Here is a 19,211-nt window from a genome sequence, read left to right as displayed (position 1 = left end):
AAGGAGTTTACTAAACGTGGGGGAGCTTCTGCGTTTCACGTCCCACGTGCAAAATGACACGGATTGGATGGCAGTTTGCAGAGACCCTCGGTTTGGGTGCCAGGTCGGGACAGGTACCCGTGACACCGTCTCTTTTCTTCCGTTCAAGGTGGAGGAGGGGCACCTGTGTGCCCTGCGGCGGCGGGAGCTGGAGGTGCACAGCCTGGCCCTGCAGAACTCGCTGCAGGAGCAGACCTGGAGTGACGAGAGGTACTTGATGCAGCGGGAGCTATGCTCCCTGAAGCAGAACATCTTCCTTTTCTACGTCAAACTCAGGTGGCTGCTGAAACACTGGCGGCAAGGGAAGCAGGCGGAGGAGGACGCAGAGGATTTCACGGAGGTACCTCTGCCGGGGGAGTTCCTTTCCTTTGCATCTGTTTTGCTCTTGCTCCCACCCCCAGCCAGGCCCTGCTGTCCCCCCTCCCCCGACACTTACAGTCATGTTCTGCTGTTTCAGAGTATTTTGTCAAGTCCAATCCAGGCAGTGGGAATGCAGTGGGTTGTCCGTGCTGCCCTTTGACCTCATTTTAAGAGCATGCTGGTCTGTAACATCATCCTGCAGACAAGTGTTGCTGCCGTGTCTTTTGTTGCTGATAGATGAATTCGTTAGTTACCACCGAGAGATTTGTGGAATGTCCTTATCGGTTCATTCCACAGTGATGGTTTGTAAAACCTAGTTCTAACTTGTTCTCTCTCCTTTTCCATTTCAGTTTTTGGTCCTAAATGCCAGAGCCCGTTCTGCCAGTGCAGTTTCATACGGTCTCTCTGAGCTCCAGGGGGTACTTTCTTGCCACCTCTGAAATCTGTATACGCTTCCTTCTTATGCCTCAATTCACAGATTCACAACAGAACCAGAACTGAGTTATTTGCTTTCTGATTTTTATTGATTAAGGCAGAGTGACCTCCAGCTCTGCAGGCTCCTCCCCGGCCTTGCTCTCTGGTGAACACAGGGCTGGAGCCGCTGGTGTCCATTTGTTCCGGACATCCATGCCCCTGGCTACCTTGTCGGCTGCTTTCAGGGCTCTGTGACTGTTGGTTCCTTTTAGCCCCTAAACACCTTTCCTCTGCCTCCTACTCTCACAGACAGTGTATGCAATTTTAGGACACCCTACGAATGGGAAGATACAGTGATGCTCTTGCCTCAGGGTGAAGAATGTCTTCAAAAATGAATTCAGCCTGCTTCCAAATAGCCATGACCTAGAAAACCACCATTAAGCAAAACCTAGTAATAGTTGTAAAGTTTTCTGTTGATCAGTACTTTAGAGTTCCTCCTCCTCTCATTTATAAAACTGTTAACTGTGAGCAGTAATAATTTATAAATAGTAATATTTCTAATCTCTTCTAATAAACCTGGGCACCCACTCTATGAAATTTAAATGGAGAAAGTAGCCAATGAGTGCCATGGCCAGAATGAGCCTATTAGGGGAAAGGGCTGAGAAGCAGAGGGCTGAGAAGCAAAGACATGATAACCCCTAAAGTGGGTAATTATCCTCAAACACTAAAAATCAGGCTTCAGGGCAAAAGGATTCGGGTGGAGCTGTGATCATACCCTCCTGCCGTTTCAGAGCGAGCTTCCAGAGACCTTCCACAGGCTTGGGGAGCCTGGCGTTCAGGAGGATGCGAAGGTGGACGGTCCAGACCAAGATGACGACGGTCCAGGCTGTGGCTTTTCCCTGGGGGAGCATCCTCCACAGTTTGGTGTGCAGATCGGTGACCACGGATCACGGCTGCAGCCCACAGACGGGGGACAGCTCCACAGGCAGGTGGGTGCCCACGCCGGGGAGAGGAGACCCCTAGTCTGTCTGTCATCAGTTCACGTGTTGTTGTTCCCAGGGCAGAAAGGTCTTATTTGGCTTATTCACATAAATAAGGACATGATAAGGTCACATGGATTGTGTCCCCTCAAGGCCAGCGAATGTACCTCAGCAGGAAGAAAAAACAGTATTGGATGGAGTAGCCTGTGCCTTATAAAGACTGACCATTCTTCCAAGGAGGAAGTGCCATGACCATGGCCAGAAAAGGAACTTAGGGCTTTGCTGTCGTTTGCTGAGTGGGCATCGGCACCATCACTAAACTGGCAACATAACGCACAGGAGGAACTACACAACAAGTTTGGTTTTTTTAATCCCCAAACATGTATAAAGTGTTTCGGGATCTTTTTAAGCCACATGAAACATAATGTCCCAAATAAAAATATTTGACGACACTTGGGAAAAAAATTAAAGTGTGTGTAGAGAGGTGGGATTTCAGTGTAGAACCTTAATTATTAGTGCTGCCAAACGCTCCATTCATTTGTATAAGCAGACAGGCCCACAGGCCCTGCTGAATAAGCCAGAAGACACTATGGCCCCCAGAGTTTTTGCGCTTTTCTACAAAACGGCAGCCGTAGAGGGTTTGGAGTGCTGAGGTCCTGTGAGACTAAGGCTTTCTTGCTCCTGGGCATCGTGGCCTGAGTCCCTCCTGACCCTGTGTTGCTTCTTTGAGGGTCCGGCAAGCAGAGCCTGGCTCTGGGGTGAGGCGCAGGGCGGGGTGGCCCCGGACACAGCTGCAGCTGCTCAGCCACAGGCCTTCGGGTGCTCCCTGAGCACACACCGGGCTCCACAGCTGCGGCCCCTCCCTCCGCCCAGAGCCTCAGGGCATCAAGGGGGAGAGGAATGGCAGCAGAACCTAGGCTCTGATCCAGAGGAGGAAAGTGGCAATGTCTGAGCTCAGGCCTGGGGGAGTGTGCCTTTCGCCTACTGCTTTCTCTCCGTGTACAACTCAGATGTTCACAACTGAAGACCTGATTTCTACACATACTCATCCACCCTTCATTTTTCCCAGAATAATATGACTCAAGAAAGAGGTTATACTTTCAAATGAATTTTTAATTACCGTTATTAGGAAGTTTGTCATTAGGCCAGTGTCCATGGGGAGATTTTTAGCTCATGGAATGTGTTTTCCGGCAAAGATCCAGTTAGAAAATAAAATGCTACTTTGCAAAAACATCCTCTAAAATCTACCAGTTTTATTATTTTTAAAAGCGATGTTGTCACTCAGTCCTATGAAGTATCTGTGATTAATTCACATAGTATTCCTCAATTGCCATTTAGCCACAAACCCACTGCCTCTGAGGGCGCCTGTTGGGTGTTTCCCACGCGTGCATCCAAATGCTTTGGAAGGGGGGGGAGGAAAACAATGTAACACATCTGGTTTCCCAAACAACAGTCATGGAAAATCTTCCCCGTGAGATGGAAAATTATGGAAAGTCACTCAGCTGGAACCTCCTGTTCAGTGTATTTTAACATCCTCTCTCTTTGCTGCCGCCTCCTTCCAACATTCACTTCTCAGCTCTTCTGCTTGGAATGGACCAGTGAGTCTCCACTTTGCATGGTGCGGGGCAGAGGCTGTGGATGGGCTAACAGGGCGGCTTCCAGATGGCAGATTCAGATCTGCCGTTACTGGACCCGTCTGCCCATGGCAGTCAAGTGCACACGGACGGCCAGCCGTCCGTCCGAGGACACAAGATTAATGAGCTCCACCGCAACGACAGCTGGCTCCGCGGGAGTGCACGTTCCCCGGGAGGAGGTCTGTCTGCCCTGTTGCGGAGTGGGTACCAGCCAGGCAGCCCGGATGCAAGAGCCGAGCATGTGTCTCAAGGGAGGTGCCCGCAGAGCTGCACCTTCTCAGAAACTCCCAAGAGAGCCTCCCAAGATGATAAGGAGAGTGGGAAACGTGGCCTGACTTCTTTCCCAAGGATAACTTAGCAAGTAACAGACTTTCCCAGGCCTTGCTTTGTGTCATACTGAACATCCTTAGAGTTAAACACAGTGGATGGCAACATTTATCATGTCAAATGAGGGGAAAAAAAAATTACAATGGACCGAGTTGACCTTGGAAATAGTTGATAAAAAACCACCAGGTTGGAAAATGTTTGGCTCTGTGAACATTCCCCGCTGACTGATGGTGCGGCAGGGACCCGACTGTCCTGGGAGCAGTGAGCACTTCCAGCTCGCCCAGCCTTCGAGGAAGGGCCCGGGCTGGGGATGAGCTCCAAGACGCCCGCCACTGCGTTAAGCTTCTGAGGCCAGAGCTGCCACGGCTATGTATGCATTTTATACTTACTAGTAAGTCCTGAAATCAGGTTTTTAAACACAGTATGATAGTTAACAGGCCAGAAGTATGACCTTGGGGTTCCAACAGCCAATCTTCCCAGAATTGGATTAATTAAAAGAGAAGTTACTTTTTCATTCAAGGCTGTGACCTAATACTTTTTTTTTTTCATTGCTTTACAATGGTGTGTTAGTTTTTTCTTTATAACAAAGTGAATCAGTTATACATATGTGTCCATGTCTCTTCCCTCTTGCGTCTCCCTCCCTCCCACCCTCCCTATCCCACCCCTCTAGGTGGTCACAAAGCACCGAGCTGATCTCCCTGTGCTATGTGGCTGCTTCCCATTAACTATCTGTTTTACGTTTGGTAGTGTATATATGTCCATGCCACTCTCTCACTTCGTCCCAGCTTACCCTTCCCCCTCCCTGTGTCCTCTAGTATGTCAGCGTCTTTATTCCCGTCTTGCCCCGAGGTTCCTCATGACTATTTTCTTTTAGATTCCATATATATGTGTAAGCATACGGTACTTGTTTTTCTCTTTCTGACTTACTTCACTGTGTATGACAGACTTTAGGTCCATCCACCTCACTACAAATAACTCAATTTCGTTTTTTTTTTATGGCTGAGTAATATTCCATTGTATATATGTGCCACATCTTCTTTATCCATTCATCTGTCGACGGACACTTAAGTTGCTTCCATGTCCTGGCTATTGTAAACAGAGCTGCAATGAACATTGTGGTACATGACTCTTTGAATTATGGTTTTCTCAGGGTATATGCCCAGTCGTGAGATTGCTGGGTCGTATGGTAGTTCGGTTTTTAGTTTTTTAAGGAACCTCCGTACTGTTCTCCATAGTGGCTGTATCAATTTACATTTCCACCAACAGTGCAAGAGGGTTCCCTTTTCTCCACACCCTCTCCACCGTTTATTGTTTGTAGATTTTTTGATGATGGCCGTTCTGACCGGTGTGAGGTGATACCGCATAGTAGTTTCGATTTGCATTTCTCTCATGATTAGTGATGTTGAGCATCCTTTCACGTGTTTGTTGGTAGTCTGTATATCTTTGGAGAAATGTCTGTTTAGGTCTTCTGCCCATTTTTGGATTGGGTTGTTTGCTTCTTTGATACTGAGCTGCATGAGCTGCTTGTAAATTTTGGAGATTAATCCTTTGTCAGTTGCTTCATTTGCAAATATTTTATTCCGTTCTGGGGGTTGTCTTTTTGTCTTGCTTACGGTTTCCTTTGCTGTGCAAAAGCTTTTAAGTTTCATTAGGTCCCATTTGTTTTTGTCTTCATTTCCATTTCTCTAGGAGGTGGGTCAAAAAGGATCTTGCTGTGATTTATGTCCTAGAGTGTTCTCCCTATGTTTTCCTCTAAGAGTTTTATAGTGTCTGGCCTTACATTTAGGTCTTTAATCCATTTTGAGTTTATTTTTGTGTATGGTGTTAGGGAGTGTTCTAATTTCATTCTTTTACATGGAGCTGTCCAGTTTTCCCAACACCACTAATTGAAGAGGCTGTCTTTTCTCCATTGTATATTCCTGCCTCCTTTATCAAAAATAAGGTGACCATATGTGCGTGGGTTTATCTCTGGGCTTTTATCCTGTTCCATTGATCTATATTTCTGTTTTTGTGCCAGTACCATACTGTCTTGATTACTGTAGCTTTGGAGTATAGTCTGAAGTCGGGAGGCTGATTCCTCCAGCTTTTTTTTTTTTTTCGTTCTCAAGATTGCTTTGGCTATTTGGGGTCTTTGTGTTTCCATACAAATTGTGAAATTTTTTGTTCCAGTTCTGTGAATAATGCCATTGGTAGTTTGATACGGATTGCGCTGAATCTGTAGATTGCTTTGGGTAGTATAGTCATGGTATATCTCTCCATCTGTTTGTATCATCTTTAATTTCTTTCATCAGTGTCTTATAGTTTTCTGCATACAGGTCTTTTGTCTCCTTAGGTAGGTTTATTCCTAGGTATTTTATTCCTTTTGTTGCAATGGTAAATGGGAGTGTTTCCTTAATTTCTCTTTCAGGTTTTTCATCATTAGTGTATAGTAATGCAAGAGATTTCTATGCATTAATTTTGTATCATTCATTGATTAGCTCTATTAGTTTTCTGGTAGATTCTTTAGGATTCTCTATGTATAGTATCATGTCATCTGCAAACAGTGACAGCTTTACTTCTTCTTTTCCAATTTGGAATCCTTTTATTTCTTTTTCTTCTCTGATTGCTGTGGCTAAAACTTCCAAAACTATGTTGAATAATAGTGGTGAGAGTGGGCAACCTTGTCTTGTTCCTGATCTTAGAGGAAATAGTTTCAGTTTTTCACCATTGAGAACGATGTTGGCTGTGGGTTTGTCATATATGGCCTTTATTATGTTGAGGTAAGTTCCGTCTATGCCTACTTTCTGGAGAGTTTTTATCATAAATCGGTGTTGAATTTTTGTCAAAAGCTTTTTCTGCATCTATTGAGATGATCATATGGTTTTTCTCCTTCAGTTTGTTAATATGGTGTATCCCATTGATTGATTTGCATATCCCTGCATTCCTGGGATAAACCCCACTTGATCATGGTGTATGATCCTTTTAATGTGCTGTTGGATTCTGTTTGCTAGTATTTTGTTGAGGATTTTTGCATCTGTGTTCATCAGTGATATTGGCCTGTAGTTTTCTTTTTTTGTGACATCTTTGTCTTGTTTTGGTATCAGGGTGATGGTGGCCTTGTAGAATGAGTTTGGGAGTGTTCCTTCCTCTGCTATATTTTGGAAGAGTTTGAGAAGGACAGGTGTTATCTCTTCTCTAAATGTCTGATAGAATTCGCCTGTGAAGCCATCTGGTCCTGGGCTTTCGTTTGTTGGAAGAGTTTTAATCACAGTCTCAATTTCAGGGCTTGTGATTGGTCTGTTTATATTTTCAGTTTCTTCCTGGTTCAGTCTCAGAAGTTTGTGCTTTTCCAATAATTTGTCCATTTCTTCCAGGGTGTCAATTTTATTGGCATAAAGTTGCTTGTAGTAATCTCTCATGATCCTTTGTATTTCTGCAGTGTCTGTTGTTACTTCTCCTTTTTCATTTCTGATTCTACTGATTTGAGTCTTCTCCCTTTTTTTCTTGATGAGTCTGGCTAATGGTTTATCAATTCTGTTTATCTTCTCAAAGAACGAGCTTTTGGTTTTATTGATCTTTGCTGTTGTTTCTTTCATTTCTTTTTCATTTATTTCTGATCTGATAAAGCATCTAAGTGTAAATGTGAAGAACCTAAACTTCAGCGCATGATCTAATGCAATTATGTTTCATGTTCAAGTCTTCCTTCAACTGCCCCTGGTCACTGAGGAGGCTGACCAGGGATCCAGCCTGAGGACCGGGTAGAATCTGCTCCCCTGGACCTTTGCCAGTGACTCAGGACCCATTTTCAGTATAGGGCCTTTGGGGACTGCCCTAGGTCAAAGCCAGCCTTTCCCCCTGTAGACAGAATGCCTTTGGCTCCAGGACTTCCTGGACTTGGACTCACCTGGTGCCCAGCATCCCACTTGCTGGCAGCCCACCCTTTCTGCTCTGCCCAAGATGCAAAAACTTCCGGAAAGAGCACTTCTGCACATCAGAACTGTGATCTGCCCTGATTTAATTTTTGAAATAAGCAAGTGCTCCACTGGAGCCTGGGTAGCTTTTATCTTTCGCTTGTGTGTGCTGCACCAGATTTATTCTTCAGACTCTTCAACATTATAGCCTTGCCTAGGGGACATGCAACTCCGTATGAAAGGAACCGGATCAGAGCTTAAGGTTAGGAAACACTTTATTCTTGCTGTGTATTCTGTTTGTTTCTATTACTGTGAAAATAGTTATGTGCAGGACGTGGAGGGTCACAGTACCAAAAGGTACCCGAGGAAATACTCTCTTGGCCCCAGTCCCACTTCCCAGAGTTAACTGTGGCCGGCAGTTTGCAACATATCTTTCAGAGAGTGGCAGGAGATCTAAATACGCTAAGAAGCTTGCTAAGAAGCTCATTGTTCCCATCTGGCCACTTGACTTTCATCAGACCTGCCCTTGTTTCTTTGAAGTCTTCGGCGACAGCTCTGGGTTTGTACGTTATTCAACCTACATCTATTCTCTCACACACCCACCTTTTTCCCCCAGAGGCTCTTGCTGAAAATGATGGTGACCTGCAGGCACGGAGCCTGCACGGCCCAGACCACCTGGTGTATCCTTAGCCGGTGCACAGAGGAGTTCTGTCCATAGATGAGCCCGTCATCTCTGCAAAGTTCCATCATAGATTATATTTTCACGGCCAGTCTTCAATGACTCGTTCTCTTTTATCTGTGGGGGGATAAGGGTTTTTGGAAAGAATCTTAATCTGAATGTAACAATGAAGGTAGGAATGACAAATGGCTTATCTGTTAAAATGTTGCTGGATGTGTAACTGTATCCTTTCTGGCTAATCTCAGTAGAGGACTTGTCTTGGGGCTCCTGCTGGTGGAAGAGTTACTTTTATTTTGAACCTGCAGGAGGCCCCTCTCTTTATATGTATCAAGTAGGAACTATGCATGCCTGTGTTGGGGGTTGGGGCAGCCACCACAGCATTCCAGAACACTCTGCCCAAGTGAGTAGGAGGTGGAGGCCAGCACCTCTATTTTGTGACTGGCTTTTTGCGGGTCAGCCCATAGCAGCAGGTCAGTACCTCTGTTCCAACTTTAGATTAAACCCATCTCCAAGTTAATGGCTCTGATGCAAGCAAAGTAGTTGATGGCAGTTTAGCTCTTCCACAGAATTAAATGATGCACATGTGTTAGAAATCTTAGGCAAAAGTGATTCTCTAAAGTAGCTGGTATTGCCTCACCAATTGGTATGCTACCGTTCTATAAATTTCTTTTTCACTTTCTGTTAATATTTTCCTATGTCCTATAATTGGGTAGCAGTCCTATTGGCTGAAGCCCAACCTTGAACCTGTTATAAGCTTAAAACGTTATAGCACAGTCAAGCTCCTGATGCCAACTTTGGGATTCTTTTAAGCCTTCCCCAAGAGAGAGGAGCTTGGAAGGGCTGAAATGCCCTTAGAATGAGGAAAAGGAAATAGTGGAACCATTTTATCCTGTTTCTTTGCAAGAAAACCAACCAGGTGATCTTAAGGAGATCAAAAGGTTGGTCTTTTTAATTGACCACACTTACCAGATATATAAGTTAAAAGGTCGCAGAGCCTTGACCCTGGCACCAGAAGGTTCAGAAAGCTCTGTATCCTGAGACTGTCACCTGAAGACCTCGAAATGGACCAGAGTCTTGATTCCATTCTCGACTTGATTTGGGTCTTTTTACCAAAAACATAGCTCAGCAAAGGGCCACCACTGAGAGAAAAAGTGAGAGGAGTAACTTCTAGGAATTCTTTCAGGATGGCTATTATTATTTCTCCTGATGTGGAGGGATGGAATTTGCTTCACAGAGATTAGGCATCTTAAAAAAAAAAAAAGCCCGGGTGTAGGGTATGATGCCAGAATTCACATATGTTGGTGGGCTTGTCTGGCCTCAGGTGGCACAGGCCTGGATTGCACTCGAGCTCCACACTTCCTCACGGCCAGACAGGTCCCCGGTCACTGTGGTTCCTCCCCTGTAACACAGGCACGTGACAGTGTGCACTCAGGATAGATGTGAGATGCAAGCAAGGTTCTGTAGGTGAATGATTAACACATCCTGGCCCATTAGAAACCATTAGCATTAGTTACCATCATCGGGTTTTTGTGTGTGTAACAGCCATTTGGAAGGATCATGCCCATCTACGGCTCATTCCCTTGGACATCGGCCCTTGCCATTGTTCTCCAGTGGCAGAGCTAGGCTGGCTGCTTGCCAGGCCACACTGCTGCTCCCGGCTGACTATGGGAACAGGTACCAAATATCATCAATTCTCTGGGCTCTTGTTCCCTTTGGCCACCCTCACCCCGAAGTAATTTTGAGCTCATTCCATGATGATTAAATATAATATTGGTATAACAGGACATTATGTTGATTACTGTGACCCAAATGTGCATCAAAACATTAAGGCTTAATATTATTTAATCTGATATCTGCTAATGCCATAAAGTACTTACTTCCAGAGGAAGCAAATTTTCAATCTGCAAAAGGACTGTCATGTGAACCCTGCTTTCAAGGAGCACAAAGTTCTGGTCCTAATGTTGTCACGGCTGTTTGTTATATGCCTAAGAAGCCCACAGCTGACCACATACAGGACTTGGGCTTCACAGGGAGTTATTGATAACATATAAGAATTTATTATGTGGTTTTCTGCTTTTTCTAAAGTGAAAATGAGATGACTACTCCAAAGAGTGGATCAAAAGTATTAGTTATTTTATGCTTAAAACTGTTTGACTTGAAAAAAGTAATGATTTTTTTTAAAATTTAAAATTCAAAGATGAAGAAATCAAATCTATCATAATCCATATCTAATTTTTCAGCAAACAAATTCTGTACTTACGGAGATGTGTATTTGTGAAAAGACTGTTGCAACACGTCTTGTCACTCACTTGCACTTCTATCATTTTTAAATACTTTTGGTGTAGAGTTGAAAGGAACTTCTGCATTTATTATCAATACAATTTCACACATTTTACGAGCATCTAGTTGAGAATAGGGGTAATTTACTTACATTCAGATGGTTGGAAAGAACATGTAGGATTTTTAGAATGTTCTCTCTCTGCTGAGTTTTGCAAATGTTAACTGAATTGTCCTCTTAGTGCCTTTCATCTCAGAGCTAAAAGTGAAAATTGCTGTTCAAGGTGAGAAAAATCAAGGAGCAATAAATGCTAACAAACAGACCATTCCACTCAACCGGAAGTCTACTGTATCTAATATTAAAACTCTTCAGATAAACTACGGAGAAAACTATGGTGTTTTCAGTGATAAATCTCATGTTAAGGAATTTCTCTTTTCTAATTCAACTTTATTTAAATCCACACATATATGGGAAGTATCTCAAATTCTTCCCAAATGCAGTTAGCCATTTTTGTATATGTACATGTATGTTTCGTGCACTGACTAGATGGTTTTAGAAGCACAGCTGGCTCTCGAGCTGATGGAGGACAGAAGGCTGATGGGCATGCAGATCCAGGCTGGAGGTCCACTCCTCGCTGCCCCGGCACTGGAGGTTTACCATGTAGCGGATTCTCTGTCTTCCCATATTACAGACAACCTGCCTCCAGCAGGACTGAGAGAGCTTTTATTTCTCCTGCCTCATAAATATACCAAACAGGATTGCCCTGAGACCGGTCTGGGAGCTCGAGATAGGCTTTTAGTGTTTTCTGATGGGAAGAGATGGGCTCGTGTGGCTTTTACCATCCAGGTACCATAATTGATTCAGTGTGTGTTAATTCATTTGGCCAAACCTTTCTGGAAAAATGCCCATGCTGAAGCATACTAAGATAGTAATCACAGTTTTGAAATGTGTGTCCAAAGGGCTGGACAGGTTTTAGAAAATATAAAATCTTTTAAGTTAGGTATAAGCAGATTGGTAATAAAAATCCATTCTTCATTTATCAGACCTGTTTGCATGCTTCCCATGAGCTAAGCACTGTCTCCTCCCACAACTTACAGATCTGGGGGACAGGGGAGGGACAGGATAAACAAGTAGGTGCAGTGGTTCTTCCTGCCATTAGTGAGCAGAAAAGAGAGGGGTAGTGATTCTATCTCGGGGACCACGAGGAAGCCTTCACGAACAAGTTAACCGTTTACCTTTGGCTTTTTTTTATTTTAACATCTTTATTGGAGTATAATTGCTTTACAGTGGTGTGTTAGTTTCTGCTTTATAGCAAAGTGAATCAGCTATACATATGCATATATTCCCATATCTCCTCCCTCTTGCGCCTCCCTCCCACCCTCCCCATCCCACCCCCCCAGGCGGTCACAAAGCACCGAGCTGATCTCCCTGTGCTATGTGGCTGCTTCCCACTAGCTATCTGTTTTACGTTTGGTAGTGTATATATGTCCATGCCACTCTCTCACTTCGTCCCAGGTTACGCTTCCCCCTCCCTGTGTCCTCAAGTCCATCCTCTACGTCTGCGTCTTTATTCCTGTCCTATCCCTAGGTTCTTCATAACAAAATTTTTTTTTAGATTCCATGTATATATGTTAGCATACGGTATTTGTTTTTCTCTTTCTGACTTACTTCACTGTGTATGAAAGACTCTGGGTCCATCCACCTCACTACAAATAACTCAATTTCGTTTCTTTTTATGGCTGAGTAATATTCCATTGTATATATGTGCCACATCTTCTTTATCCATCCGTTGATGGACACTTAGGTTGCTTCCATGTCCTGGCTATTGTAAACAGAGCTGCAATGAACACTGTGGTACATGACTCTTTTTGAATTATGGTTTTCTCAGGGTATATGCCCAGTAGTGGGATTGCTGGGTCATAATGGTAGTTCTATTTGTAGTTTTTTAAGGAACCTCCACACTGTTCTCCATAGTGGCTGTATCAATTTACATTCCCACCAACAGTGCAAGAGGGTTCCCTTTTCTCCACACTCTCTACCTTTGGCTTTAATTGTTAAACCTCAAAATTCACCCCCACCCCATGACTATGCTTGTCATATATTGTAATATATGACTTCTTAGTAACTACAAGTCTGAGTATGACCACCTATGTTGATGAGAGACACGAGCCCTTTATTAATTCCCTTCTGGTTCAACAGCTGGCACTCAAATGACAGCATACATACGTGAGTGTAGGTATCTCGTTATTTCGGGACATCTGAAGTCAAGCAGAGTGTCCTGGCAGCCCTGGCTTGGCTCCCCCTGGCCTCCCACAGCTTCCTCCCGTCTCTGATCCAGGTTCCTGTGGCGCTAGCATCCTAATGCAATGAGCCCTTGGCAGCGTCAGCCCCAGAGCCTGCAGGCGACCAGGGAACCCGGCTCTGCCACTAACTGTGCAGATTCCCTCCCACCCACCTTGGAGACAGACCGGCCCCAGTGCCCTTTTGCTTGCCAGGCTCCTGTCCTCGCCCTTGTGAGATGGCAGAGCCGCCCGGTGTCCCCGCAGGTGGCAGAGAACCAGCCGCTGTTCTGCGCGCTCAAGGCGCTGCTGGAGGAGCTGCGTGTGGAGCTGCGGGAAGACGAACGTGCACGGCGGCGGCTGCAACAACAATATGCGGGCGATAAGGCCTCCTGGGACGTGGAGTGGGCCGCGCTCACATGCCGCCTGGAGCAGGTACGGCCGCCAGGGCTCCGCTCCGACCGCGGGGAGGGTCCGGATCCCAGGGCCCTGCCAGGGAAAGAGGGTGCGAGGAGAAAGCCAGGAGCAGCTGCCCCTGCCACCCCAGAAAGTCCCCGCCTTCCCACAGTGCTGTCTTTTCCCTACTATTACCTCTCCCAGATCTAGAACACTGCCCCAACCCAGCAGCATTTCAAAAGTAGCGTTTATTTTCCCATTCTGTGTAGAACAAGGTTGTCTCTTTTTGTTATTATTATTAAATTTATTTAAAAGCAAAAAGCGTTCACCCATTCCCTGCCCTCTTCCCCTGGCAACCCCCAATCTGTTCCATGCATCTCTGAGCTTGGCTTCATTTATAATATTTATAGAGTCCACATATACCAGAAATCATACAGTATTTATCTTTCTCTGTCTGACTTATTTCACTTAGCATAATGCCTTTGGGGTCCATCCATGTTGCTGCAAATGGCATTATTTCATTCTTTTTCATGGTTCAGTGGTATTCCATGATACAAATGTACCACATTTTCTTTATCTATTCATCTGTCGATGAACACTTAGGTTATGCGTTATTTCTCGGCTACGGTAAACAGTGCTGCTATGAACATGGGGGATATCTTTTTACATTAGTGTTTTCGTTTTCTTCAGGTAACAGGATACATGAAAACATGTTCTACGTTATTAATCATCAGGGAAATGCAAATCAAAACCACAATGAGCTGTCACCTCACACCTGCTGGAATGGTTCTTATCAGGAAAACTAGAAATATCAAGTGTTGGTGAAGAGGTGGGGAGAAGGGAGCAAGGCTGTCTTTAGTGCCACTGAAGCATGACCAGGGTGAAAAACGTGACCAGAGTGCACTGACAGAATTCAGACAGGGGCAAAGAAAAAGGAGATTGTGGTTTAGTTACCTCTGAAAAAAGGAAATGAATGCTTTCCGTTAGATTTCTCCCAATACCAGAAAGAGCTTGTAGACCTACCTCCCGCTACAGCCCTGGAAGTCTGATCAATTTCGGTGTCCTTATTTACATGGAAGGAGCCCGAGGCCCAGAGGAAGCGTGTCGTCTCAGATCACAGAGGCTTTAGTGCAACTGGAGCTGAGAGCAGGTTACTGCCTCCACCGCCCACAAGAGAGCAGAGCCTCTCGGAGATTTGAGACCCCAGCCCTGGTCGTTAAGATCAGGCTGAGCCAGGAACGCTGTTTTCTAAGTGCTTTCTCCCTGGAAGTCTTTGAAAGCGGTGTCACTTCCCATGTAGGGTCTGCTCGCTCAGATTGCTTCTCCAGGTTTCTTCCAGCCCCTTGATCACGATAAGGGAGGAAAGGTCTGCACGTCTTTGATAATCTATTTTCTAGGCCCTGTTTTGAGGCAAACCATAAAGTAATCAAAACTTTATATGAATTGGCTCAGTCATGAAAGAAAACACTTGCCTGGAAAGAAGACATCTTCTAAATGGCCTTGATAAAAGATTAAAGGGTCTGTCCTGTCAAAAGAAGACAGCTCCCGTGGTACCCACAAGTTCACGGGCACTGCTGCCTGGTCCAAGGGAGCAGAAGTGTCCGGCTCACATCCCTGGGTGGAGCACAGGTATAGCCTCCTCTGCAGGCGAAGCAGCAAAGCATAGCTGGACCAAAGCACCAGGCCAGGCTTGGGCAAGGGATGCAGCTGCTAACCCAGTTATGACTCCTGCCTACTGCTGGGTAGGAGGTTCTTACTAGATTTTCTGTTTATCTTAGTTCGCAGCCTGAAGAGCTGGCAGTGGATGAGAAATGAGTAAGGACGTTCTGATGAGCTGCCTTTAAACTTACTTAAAACTATGTTTATAGTGGAAAAATCTAAATATTTTCAGAGATGTAAGCGTAGCTAAAAAGAGGAGGCATAATCTTTGATGTGAGCCAGTTTCTCAGACATTTGGAGCCCGGGGAATGATGGATGTGGGCTGATGCTAGTTCACTCATCTTTATCCTTTTCTACTTAAATGCAAAACAGTTGAATTCTACTGAAAGTGAAGTATTTTCTCTCAGTGGAAGCCATCTTGTGTCAGTTCCCAAATCTGTCATTCCTTCAATTGACTCCTAGGTCAGACCTTGCTCTAACTGCCAGGATCCCCCAACAAATAAGACAGATCTTGAAAGGGTTCTCAGTGCAGTGGGAGACCAGACAAGGGCCACAGTTAGTACTAGTGTGGCAAGTGCCCCGCCAGGCCTGTATACAGGCTCTCAGGGATGGGGGGGGGCATGCAGGGCACACACCTCGGCTTGAGGGTTCAGGGAAGGGTTGTTTGTGAAAGCCCTGCTTAGAATGAATCTCGGAGGATGAACAGGAGTGGGCACATGGAAAAGGAGAGAAACAGTCTTTTGGACAAAAAAGGGACATCATGAAGAAAAGAGCATGGCACACCGGAGGAGCTGCACCTTGTCACATACGAGTGGAAAGCAGAATAGCCAAAGAACTGAAACATTAATCCTGATTTTATCATGCGAGTAAAACATTTTGACTTGCGTTTTTAAGAAGTAATTCTGGTATTGAGGTAGAGAATGGATTAGAAACCATTAGAATTGAATGGATTAACATGGGTCCATGGGTAGACTTCGGGGATCTGCTGAACTAGAATAGGCAAAAGGATACATCTTTATGTTCATGAATCTTTCACTAAAATTTATCACATTCACCAACAACAGTACACCCCCAATTCCCTCCTCCTGTCCTCTGTGCTGTTGTCAGTTTACTTCTACACATTCTCTAAATACAAAATACAATGCAACTATTTTTACTTCAGACACTCAGTAGTATTCTAAAGCAGTTAAAAACAGGAGGAAATGAGTTATATTTGCATTTATTTAGGTCATTTTCAGTGTTCATTTTTCGTGCAGGTCAAAGTGTTTCTTGATATCATATTCCTTGTGCCTGAAAATTTCCTCTATCATTTCTTGAAATGTAAGCCTGCTTTAAAGTTTTCATTTGTTGAAAAAGCATTTTTCTTCCATCATTTTTGAAAGATGCTGTTGCTAAGTATAGAATTCTGTTGAGGTTGACATTTTCCCCCTCCAGCCCTTTCAAGATGTCACTCCATTTTCCCCCGACTTACATACTTTCCGAGGACAGGTCTGCTGTCATTCTCGTCTGCGCACCTCCATTTGTGGTTTATTTTTTTTCTCTGTCTGCCTCCAAGGTTTCCTCTTTGGTTTTCAGCAGTTTGCATGTGATGTCTAGATGGGAGTTCTTCAGCTTGTTAGTTTTTGGTCTTTAATCTCCTGGGTGTTATTATAGACTGCCAGGTTACATCACTCTCCCATCACCAGGTTCCACATGGGGGCTAAGGATGTAGGGGCAGACACGTGCCTGCCTGCAATGAGTTGTACAGCAGGACAGGCAAGAGATGTGGTGACTCACAGTTGGGAAGGGAGAGTAAGAAGCAGACTCTGGGAAGCTGGGTGGATTCACTGCTTCACCTTCTGTGTGACTCTGTCAGATTTTTTTTTTTTAACGTCTTTATTGGAGTATAATTGCTTTACAATGTTGTTTCTGCTGTACAACAGAGTGAATCAGCTATATGTATACGTATATCCCCATATCCCCTCCCTCTTGTGTCTCCCTCCCACCCCTCTAGATGGTCAGAAAGCACTGAGCTGGAGATCCCTGTGCTATGCAGCTGCTTCCCACTAGCTAGCTATTTTGCGTTTGGTAGTGTATATATGTCAATGCTACTTTCTCACTTCATCCCAGCTTACCCTTCCCCCTCCCTGTGTCCTCAAGTCCATTCTCTTCGTCTGCATCTTTATTCCTGTCCTGCCTCTATGTTCATCAGAACCACTTTTTTTTTTTTTTTTTAAGATTCCATATATATGTGTTAGCATACGGTATTTGTTTTTCTCTTTCTGACTTAACTTCACTCTGTATATATGACAGACTCTGGGTCCATCCACCTCACTACAAATAGTTCAATTTCGTTTCTTTTTATGGCTAATATTCCATTGTATATATGTGCCACATCTTTATCCATTCATCTGTCGATGGACACTTAGGTTGCTTCCATGTCCTGGCTATTCTAAATAGTGCTGCAATGAACATTGTGGTACACGCTTTTTTTTGGGGGGGGGGGCGGTACGCGGGCCTCTCATTGTTGTGGCCTCTCATTGTTGCGGAGCACAGGCTCCAGACGCGCAGGCTCAGCGGCCATGGCTCACGGGCCCAGCCGCTCCGCGGCATGTGGGATCTTCCCGGACCGGGGCACGAACCCGTGTCCCCTGCATCGGCAGGCAGACTCTCAACCACTGCGCCACCAGGGAAGCCCCCACGCCTCTTTTTAAATTACGGTTTTCTCAGGGTATATGCCCAGTAGTGGGATTGCTGGGTCATGTGATAGTTCTAATTTTAGTTTTTTAAGGAACCTGCATACTGTTCTCCATAGTGGCTGTATCAATTTACATTCCCACCAACAGTACATGAGGGTTCCCTTTTCTCCACACCCATTCCAGCATTTACTGTTTGTAGATTTTTTGATGATGGCCATTCTGACTGGTGTGAGGTGATACCTCACTGTAGTTTTGATTTGCATTTCTCCAATGATTAGTGATGTTGAGCATCCTTTCACGTGTTTGTTGGCAATCTGTATATCTTCTTTGGAGAAATGTCTATTTAGGTCTTCTACCCATTTTGGGACTGGGTTGTTTGTTTTTTTTGATATTGAGCTGCATTAGCTGCTTGTATATTTTGGAGATTAATCCTTTGTCAGTTGCTCTGTTTACACATTTTCTCCCATGTCAGATGTTTTTAATTACGACTTTAAAGATGAAAAGTGCTTCCTCCATAAGATTGGTCAGATCTTGGTTTAAACATGTTTCCAGGGATAATACATGAACGTGCTGAGATTTTCTTTACCTACTAACGCGAGACTGTCAGGGACTAAGTTCCTAAGTCTGTTCTCCTTGACAGCTGGAAGCGAAGACTGAGAAAAGCTTGGGAGACCTGGGCTCCTCTGCTGACAGCAAAGGGGTGTTCACAAAGGAGAGGGAGGCACAGCAGAAGCTCCTGGCTGACAGTCATGGGCTGGTCATGGACCTGCGGTGGCAGATCCACCACAGCGAGAAGAACTGGAACCGAGAGAAAGTAGAGCTTCTCGACCGCCTGGACCGGGAGCGGCAGGAGTGGGGGCGGCAGGAGAAGGAGCTCCTGTGGAGAATCGAACAGGTGAGGATGCCCCAGGGGAGGAGGTGAGGATGCCCCAGGGGAGGAGGCGGAGACGCCTGACCTGGAAATCAGAGCACTCAGAAGGGGAAAATCAGACAGCTCGGAGGTCTCTGCTGCCTCAGGCTGATGTAGGGGCTTCCAGAGGAAGAGGAAGAAATCCTAGGAGTTCTGGTGTTGGAGACCTAGGCTCAGCCCTCCCATGACACAGACCTTTTCATCGCAAAGTCTGTGGGTAACTTCCCTGTGTGTGTACGGTTGGGGGGTAACTTTTTAAAGGTGTTTAAAGACTAAACTTGAAAGATGAGATTATTTCAGGCCTTAGGAAGTGATTTCTACCAAAAAGCAAACTAGCTTTTAAGTCTGCCACTAAAGATGTGGTCATGGTGACTGCTCCAGCTTGAATGGAACTGTTGTCCATTAGTAAAGAAATTGCTGAAGTCAGTAGGAAGTCAGGCTGTTTGCACCTGCTGTGGATCTTGTGGAGCTGTGATTAGACAGGACACAGTCAGGGAAAGTGACTGATCGTTCATCGTCTTCAGCTAAACAAACATTGAAAAATGTAGATGAGTTCTGTGGGAAAGGGGGAGTTGTTGTTCTAGAGATAATCACTCCCTGCCTTGCGTCAGACTTAGGACAGTTTGTGTAGCTGCAGTCCTGCCTGAGCAGTGCACAAATTAAATTTTCACATGAAACTGATGAAGGA

General features: G+C 45.0%; 1 protein-coding gene across 2 annotated transcripts in view; it reads left to right on the top strand.

Annotated features, from left to right (window-relative positions):
- The window catches only part of MTCL1 (microtubule crosslinking factor 1), a 125,854-nt gene that overhangs the window by 89,536 nt on the left and 17,107 nt on the right, over positions 1-19,211 (top strand). For both annotated transcript variants that reach the window (XM_022551340.3, XM_030764279.2), the window contains 4 exons: positions 149-379; positions 1,605-1,802; positions 13,148-13,315; positions 18,254-18,508. In XM_022551340.3, the coding sequence (XP_022407048.2) occupies positions 149-379; positions 1,605-1,802; positions 13,148-13,315; positions 18,254-18,508 (852 nt within the window). The remainder of the gene's footprint in view (positions 1-148; positions 380-1,604; positions 1,803-13,147; positions 13,316-18,253; positions 18,509-19,211) is intronic.

The sequence above is a fragment of the Delphinapterus leucas genome, chromosome 14, assembly GCF_059928025.1.
Source record: "Delphinapterus leucas isolate spDelLeu-1000000601 "Yukka" chromosome 14, BTC_Dleu_Yukka2, whole genome shotgun sequence".
Classification (NCBI taxonomy): Eukaryota; Metazoa; Chordata; class Mammalia; order Artiodactyla; family Monodontidae; genus Delphinapterus; species Delphinapterus leucas.
The sequence above is the reverse complement of the archived record's forward strand: the minus strand, read 5'-3'. Positions and strand labels throughout refer to the sequence as shown.